At 42.0% G+C, this 8,069-nt stretch overlaps 1 protein-coding gene across 1 annotated transcript; it reads right to left on the bottom strand.

The window, feature by feature from the left end:
* Positions 1–5,478: 5,478 nt before the first annotated feature.
* LOC148103252 (nuclear factor 7, ovary-like) lies at positions 5,479–7,256 on the bottom strand. The gene is made up of 2 exons (XM_087831612.1): positions 7,221–7,256; positions 5,479–7,031 (listed from the first exon to the last, which is right to left on the bottom strand). Exons 1-2 carry the CDS (start codon positions 7,254–7,256, stop codon positions 5,862–5,864), a joined length of 1,206 nt encoding a protein of 401 aa, XP_087687738.1. The 3' UTR covers positions 5,479–5,861.
* Between the last annotated feature and the right edge of the window lie 813 nt (positions 7,257–8,069).

Below are 8,069 nucleotides of genomic sequence, written 5' to 3'. Positions count from 1 at the left end.
GCTGGTTCCACAGAAGAGGGGCCTGAAAACTGAAGGCTCTCCCTCCCATTCTACTTTTAAATACTCTAGGAACAACAAGTAGGCCTGCAGAGCGAGAGCGAAGTGCTCTAATAGGGTAAAATGGTACTACAACGTCATTAAGATAAGATGGGGCCTGATTATTTAAGACCTTGTATGTGAGGAGCAGGATTTTAAATTCAATTCTGGATTTAACAGGAAGCCAATGAAGGGAAGCCAAAAAAGGAGAAATATGCTCTCTCTTTCTAGTCCCTGTCAGTACTCTTGCTGCAGCATTTTGGATTAATTGAAGGCTTTTCAGTGAGTTTTTTGGACATCCTGATAGTAATGAATTGCAGTCGTCCAGCCTGGAAGTAATAAATGCATGAACTAGTTTTTCAGCGTCACTCTGAGACAGGATATTTCTAACTTTAGAGATGTTGCGCAAATGGAAGAAAGCAGTCTTACATATTTGTTTAATATGTGCGTTGAACGACATGTCCTGGTCAAAAATGACTCCAAGGTTGCTCACAGCATTACTGGAGGCCAAGGTAATGCCATCCAGAGTAAGAATCTGGTTAGATGCCATATTTCTAAGCTTTTCAGGGCCGAGTACAATAACCTCAGTTTGATCTGAATTAAGAAGCAGAAAGTTAGCGGCCATCCAGGACTTTATGTCTTTAAGACATTCCTGCAGTTTAACTAATTGGTGTGTTATCTGGCTTCGTGGATAGATAAAGTTGGGTGTCATCTGCATAGCTGTGAAAATGTATGCTATGTCTTCTAATGATGCTGCCTAGGGGAAGCATGTATAATGTAAACAGAATTGGTACTAGCACTGAACCCTGTGTAACTCCATAATTAACCTCAGTGTGTGAAGAGGACTCTCCATTTACATTCACAAATTGGAGTCTATTAGATAGATATGATACAAACCACTGCAGTGCAGTACCTGTAATACCTACAGCGTGCTCTAATCGCGCTAATAGAATATTATGGTCAACAGTGTCAAACACTGCACTATGGTCTAGCAGAACAAGCACAGAGATGAGTCCACTGTCAGAGGCCATAAGAAGATCATTTGTAACCTTCACTAAAGCTGTTTCTGTGCTGTGATGAGCTCTGAAACCTGACTGAAACTCTTCAAATAAGCCATTCCTCTGCAGATGATCTGTTAGCTGTTTGACAACTACTCTTTCAAGGATTTTTGATATGAAAGGAAGGTTGGAGATTTGCCTATAATTAGCTAAGACTGCTGGGTCTAGAGATGGCTTTTTGAGTAAAGGTTTAACTACAGCCACCTTGAAGGCCTGTGGTACATAGCCGATTATTAGAGATAGGTTGATCATATTTAAGATCGAAGAATTAATTAATGGCAGGACTTCTTTGAGCAGTTTTGTAGGAATGGGGTCAAAAAGACACATTGATGGTTTGGAGGAAGTAATTATTGAAGTTAACTCAGAAAGATCAATTAGAGAAAAAGAGTCTAACTTAACATCAATGGTACTAAGAGTAGCTGTAGATAATATTACATCTGTGGGATGATTATTGGTCATTTTTTCTCTAATGATAAAAATTTTATTTGTGAAGAAGTTCATGAAGTCATCACTAGTTAACGTTAAAGGGATGGTTGTCTCAAAAGAGGTCTGACTGTTTGTCAGCCTGGCTACAGTGCTGAAGAGAAACCTGGGGTTGTTCTTATTTTCTTCAATCAGTGACGAATAGTAAGATGTTCTGGGTTTGAGGAGGGCTTTCTTATAAAGCAACAAACTATTTCTCCAGGCTAAATGATGATCCTCTAAATTTGTCACACGCCATTTCCTCTCCAGCTTACAAGTCATCTGCTTTAGGGTACGTGTTTGAGAATTATACCAAGAAGTCAGGTACTTCTGATTAGAGACCTTAGTTTTCACAGGAGCTACAGTATCCAGAGTCGTACGTAGTGAGGAGGTAAAATTATTAACAAGATAATCGACCTCTGTTGGAGTAGTGTTCAGATAGCTACTCTGCTCTATGTTGGTACAGGTCATTGAAGATGATAACAGTGGGTGGATTATATTCTTAAACTTAGTTACAGCGCTTTCAGAAAGACATCTACTTTAATAAAGTCTACTCCCCACTGCTGTGTAATCAATTATTGTAAATGTAAATGTTATCAGGAAATGATCAGACAGGAGAGGGTTTTCAGGAAACACTGTTAAATCTTCAGTTTCTATGCCATATGTTAAAACAATATCTAGAGTGTGATTAAAGTGGTGGGTGGGTTCTTTTACATTTTGAGAGAAACCAATTGAGTCTAATAACAGATTAAATGCCATGTTGAGGCTGTCATTTTTAGCATCTACATACATCACCCACAATAATTATTTTATCTGAGCTGAGAACTAAATCGGATAAAAAGTCTGAGAAATCTGACAGAAACTCTGTGTAAGGCCCAGGTGGACGATAGATGTTAACAAGTAAGAATGGTTTCTGAGTTTTACAGCTGGGGTGGACAAGGCTAAGCATCAGGCTTTCAAATTAATTAAAAGTCTGTCTTGGTCTTTCATTAATTAATAGGCTGGTGTGAAAAATTGCTGCCACACTGCCCCCTCGGCCTGTGCTTCGAGATTTCTGGTAGTTAGAATGACTCGGGGGTGTTGATTCATTTAAACTAACATAATCATCCTGCTGCAACCAGGTTTCTGTAAGGCAAAGTAAATCGATTTGTTGATCAATTATTATGTCATGTACTAACAGAGACTTGGAGGAGAGAGACCTAATATTTAATAATCCACATTTCACTGTTTTACTCTTTGGTTCAGATGTGGATACTGTATTGTTCTTTCTTTGTAATTGTTTATGTTTAAGTTGTTTGTTGCTGGTTTTTAGTTTGTTTTTTGTCTGTTTGGGAGCTGACACAGTCTCTATGGAAATGGGTTTTTGGGGGAGTAACAGGAGGAGAGAAGCTGCAGAGAGGTGTGTAAGACTGCAACTCTGCTTCCTGGTCCCAACTCTGGATAGTCATATTTTGGGGGGTTTAATAAATTTGTCCATATTTCTAGAAATGAGAGCTGCTCCATCCAAAGTGGGATGGATGCCATCTCTCCTAACAAGACCAGGTTTCCTCCAGAAGGTTTGCCAATTATCTATGAAGCCCACATCGTTTCTGGGACACCACTCAGACAGCCAGCAATTTAAGGAGAACATGCGGCTAAACATGTCACTCCTGGTCTGATTGGGGAGGGGGCCAGAGAAAACTACAGAGTCCGACATTGTTTTGGCAAAGTTGCACACCGATTCAATATTGATTTTAGTGACCTCCGATTGGCGTAACCTGGTGTCATTACTGCCAATGTGAATTATGATTTTACTGAATTTACGTTTACCCTTAGCCAGCAGTTTTAAATTTCCTTCAATGTCGCCTGCTCTGGCCCCTGGAAGACAATTGACTATGGTTGCCGGTATCTCTAGCTTCACATGTCTGAGAACAGAATCACCAATTACCAGAGTTTGACTCCCGGCGGGTGTGTCGCCGAGTGGGGAAAAATGGTTAGACACATGATTGGTGGTTGTGTACCTGGGGCTTCTGTTTAGGACTATGCTTCCTCCTCACCGTCACCCAGCCGCACTCTTTCCCCAGCTGCTTGGGGTCTGCCGGGGAACAGCTAGCGGGGCCTACGTTATCTTCAGCTGCACCAGCTACAGGGGCCTGGCTAGCTACGGGTGAATGAAGGGTGAGAAGCCGAGTCTCCAATTCAGTAATCCTGGCCTCCAGAGCTGCAAATATGCTCCATTTGTTACAGATATCATTACTGCTAAAGGAGGCCGAGGAGTAACTAAACATCTGACACAATAAGCAAGAAAGTGCAGGAGGGACAGGTGAAGTAGCCATGGTGCTAACGAGTCGGCTACGAGCTAAGCTAAGCTAGCGAAACAGTACAGAGACAGTGAGTGAATACTTTGGCTATAAATCCAGTTGCATTAGGGAATGCTTTTGCAGATAAGATCGCAAAAGAGGCAGCTTTAGGAGCTATGGTGTTAACATTCTAGCAGTGCAACATCAGCAGACATCGCCTATTATGCGAGATGCACTGGCAGACATGCAGGCCCTCTCACCTACTGCAGAAAAACAGTTGTGGTTCACAAAGGGAACGAGCTTGCAGGATGGTGTTTTTTATCTGTGTGACAAACCAATACTGCCTTAGAATTTGTATAAGACTGCTGCTATTTTGAGCCATGGGCCATGCCATGTCTCAACAGGAGGGAGATGATGGCAGCAATAGTGCAACATTTTTATATTCTAGGATTTAATACCTTTAAAAAAATTTTTTGCAGGTCATGTATGATATGTTGCAAGCACAACATTACACACTCACACACATACGAGGGGAGCTACTTGTATTGTGTATTGTTTATTGTGAACGTTTTCAATAAAAGGCAGCAAGAGGAGGCCGTCATCGGAGTTATTCGTAATGAGATTCGAAGTGCGTTTCTGAGATACCGACGAGGCCTCCCTGCCAGGAGAACAATGGAGCTGAAGGCCTGTGAAAATCTCAGCAGGGTGCTAGGAGGTGTTAGGTTCAGGGAATTTACGCAAATTTGCGCAGGGTTAGTAAATCTAGTAGTAGGGACTTGCACTAGGTAAAAAAAAGGGTCAGTAATTCTAGAAAGAAATATTTGTTGTTTAAAAAGATTTAATTTGCTTTGGCAGTTGAAATTAGAAGTTTTACAGCACTGGACTTTTGTGTGAACCAGCAAACTGCTTCACAGAAAAGATGACCCTCATAAGGCATAGAGCTTATGTACTGTGACAATAACAAAAGATTATTATGGATATCTTCTCCCAACACCTTTGTGGCAGTCCACAGCAAATCTTATCTGTTCAATCAAAGTCCACTCTGTCCCTCGACCTCCTGTTCCTTTTCCTGATATAAGAGAGCTATGGACACAAAAAACACACCCTGCGTTGCCTTGATTATCAAATGTTATCCTTCAGTTGATTCTAAGGCCCATGTCAGGACATCTTGTTTGTACTCAGTGACCCAGAGACTTATAAAAACCCATTATTGGTGTATGTGTAAGCATGCTGCGAAACCTTCTGCACACTGTGTACCTGCAATATTTCAAATCCAGACAATAACACTAAATGAAGCTCTTGACTCTCAAAACACAGAGCGCCAACCCATTTAGCACCACATTTGCATCGGGTATATATTAAAACAATAAAACAACTTTATTTATTTAAAAAAAAAATTATACTTTTTCAACCCCAACACTGGTTGAAATGTTCTTCTTTGATACAAAATAAAGCTCAAATATTTTTCTCAACACTAGTTTATCTCGTGACTTTGAATCCCCCTGAAGATACTGACAGTGAAGCACGTACATAATACTCCAACCTTTTACCTCTGTTCTTATTTAGTTCTATTAATACAATTAATAATGTATTACAATTAATCAAACAGAATTCAAATATCAGAAACATTTCATATATGGAGTTAAACATGAATCATTGTTTCAACAATATATTTATTGTTGTCATAAACAGACAAGAAGACAACAACAAACTGCTCCTCCCATTCAACACATGTCAGTCCATATCACAGCAAAATAAATCATCTCCATTTACACATCAAATAGAAACATGAATCACTTGTAATGATTAGAAACTTGATAGAATTTCAAATCTAGTTTGGGGAGTCATTCAGTGAGAAACAGTGAAATGATTTTCCATGTGAAAAGGTGGACAGCAGAAACAGAAAGAAACAGTGAGAACTAAAAGAGAAACAAAGAGCTTTGGAACAACGAGGCAGCAGGAGGACAGCTGCAGTTTAACAGCTTCAATTCACTGACAGGAAAAAACATTAGAAATATCATCATCCTCAACTCATCTGCTGCACTGACACTGACACCTTCAACGGACACACCTTCACTTCATCAACAGTGTTAATGTATGGAAACATCCTGTGAGTGAAAGTGTGTGTGAAGGTGTGTATGTGTGTGTTAGTATCAGGATCAGAGAACGACAGCTTTCCTCTGTTCCAGTCCAGGTTCATTCTGATCCTCTGGAGCTTCTTCTCTACTGAGAGAGCAGTGAGAGGAGCTGATGATGAGAGTGCTGAGTATTTATCTTTATACAACCCTATCCCCCAAAATCCAGTCCATATGTCTCCCTTTCTCTGCACAGACTCTGTTAACACACCTAGTAACCACCGTGTACTGTCTTCAACATCGACATCCCAGCTGTGAGTCCCTGAGTTAAAGCCCTCAGAGCCAGGGACAGCAAAGGAACACTCAAACCTCTCTGGATTATCAGGAAGCTGCTGCCTCACTCCTCCATATCTTACACTGGTCAGATCTTCAGACAGGATGAGGTTTGGATCAGCAGTGTTTGGGTCCAGAATGAGAGGAGTGTAGGAGACCATGTCCTTCATGTTGTTCCAGATGTTGAAGGTCAGGTTGCCCAGGTGTTTGGCCTGGTCTATCAGAGCTCCTGAGGGCAGCTGTGGATCATCCAGCAGGGGGCAGCGCTGGACTCTTTCCACTGCAGCCTTGTAGTTGTGCAGGAATGAGACGTCTTCAGCTCTCAGCTCCTCCTCTGTGGCTCTGACTGTGTCTGAAAGAGCTGCTATCTCTCTGCTCAGAGCCTCCATCTTCTCCTTCATCATCCCACTCTTCTGCTCCTCTTCCTCCCTCAGTGCAGCCAGCCTGGCCTCCTCTTCCTCTGCTAGAAACTGCTGAAGCTTCTTAAACTGCTCCTTAATCTGCCTCTCTGTGTGTCGGGCCTGGACCTTAATGTGTTCTGCTGTTTGATCAAACTTCACTTGAACTTCTTCACAAACCTTTAACTTCTTCTTTAAGGGCTCCAGAGTTTCCTGGAGTTCCTTCTTGTGTTGTTGTGCAGCTTCATCGATGGGTCTGAATCTGTCCCTAGTGTGTTTTTCTGATGCACAGCAGACGACACACACTGGCTGCTGATGGTCCAGATAGAAGAGTTTGAGTTTCTCAGAGTGCAGACTGCAGAGAGCCTCTGAAGCTCTCTGATCTCTCTCCTGTAAGAACGACTCACACAGGTTCTTCAAAGCCAGACTTAAAGTCTGTGGATCATCCTTTGAAGATCTTCTCTTACAAACTGGACACTCGTGTGTTGGTCTCTCACTCCACCGTCTCTTCAGACAGTCTTTACAGAAGCTGTGGCTACATGACAGAATAACAGGATCTCTGAAGACCTCCTGACAGACCGTACAGCAGAGATCCTCCTCTGATCTGGAAGCCATTGAGTCTGTGAGTGAAGCTGAAAACAGCAGACAGGAAGTACAGTCAGTCCTGGCTCCCCTCCCTCCTCTACCACCTTCACTGAAACTTCCTTTGAGTCGTGTTTTTGCTCAAACTCACATTCAGTGTGTGGAGCGTCAGCAGCTTGAAGCAGCAGTGTTGGAGTTTTCCACTTTTCTCTCCTGTAGCTGGACTCACTCAGAGGAAGCTGCTAGTTTGGTCTGAGCTCAGTCTGATCGTCTGTGCGTCTCTCTTTATGGGGGATGAAGAACATCCTGTTTCCTGGTTTGTTCCGTTTGAGTGATCGGGGGCGGAGCTTCATTCAACTTCCTCTTATAAATGTGTGAGTGTGAAAGCAGAGCGCAGACATTTATTGCAGGTCAGAAACCTTTTCTGAACCTCAGGAATTAATGTGTGCAGCTGTTTGTCAGCTTTTATTGCAGACTTTGTTTTGGTTATTTATCAGGTTCCACAGCAGTGGGAGTGTAATGCAGTCACACTAACACAGGTTGTGTCAATGTTGGTTCATTTTGTAAACGTATGTTTTTGGCTCCTCACACTCTAGGTCTCAAGGGCCGGTGTACTCGAGGTTTTAGAGCTCACCTTCGGTCCACACACTTGAATCAAATGTTTAGCTCATCACCAGACCTCTGGAGAACTTCAAGCCATGTTGAGGAGGCAATTTAGCCATTTAAAACAGTTGTGTTAGATGAAGAACACATCTAAAACCTCCAAGACATCAGCCCTTGAGGCCTTAATAATAATAATAATGGATTGGATTTATATAGTGCTTTTCAAGGCACCCAAAGCGCTTT

The sequence above is a fragment of the Neolamprologus brichardi genome, chromosome 3 (genome assembly GCF_056152115.1).
Source record: "Neolamprologus brichardi isolate AB-2024 chromosome 3, ASM5615211v1, whole genome shotgun sequence".
Taxonomy (NCBI): Eukaryota; Metazoa; Chordata; class Actinopteri; order Cichliformes; family Cichlidae; genus Neolamprologus; species Neolamprologus brichardi.
The sequence above is the reverse complement of the archived record's forward strand: the minus strand, read 5'-3'. Positions and strand labels throughout refer to the sequence as shown.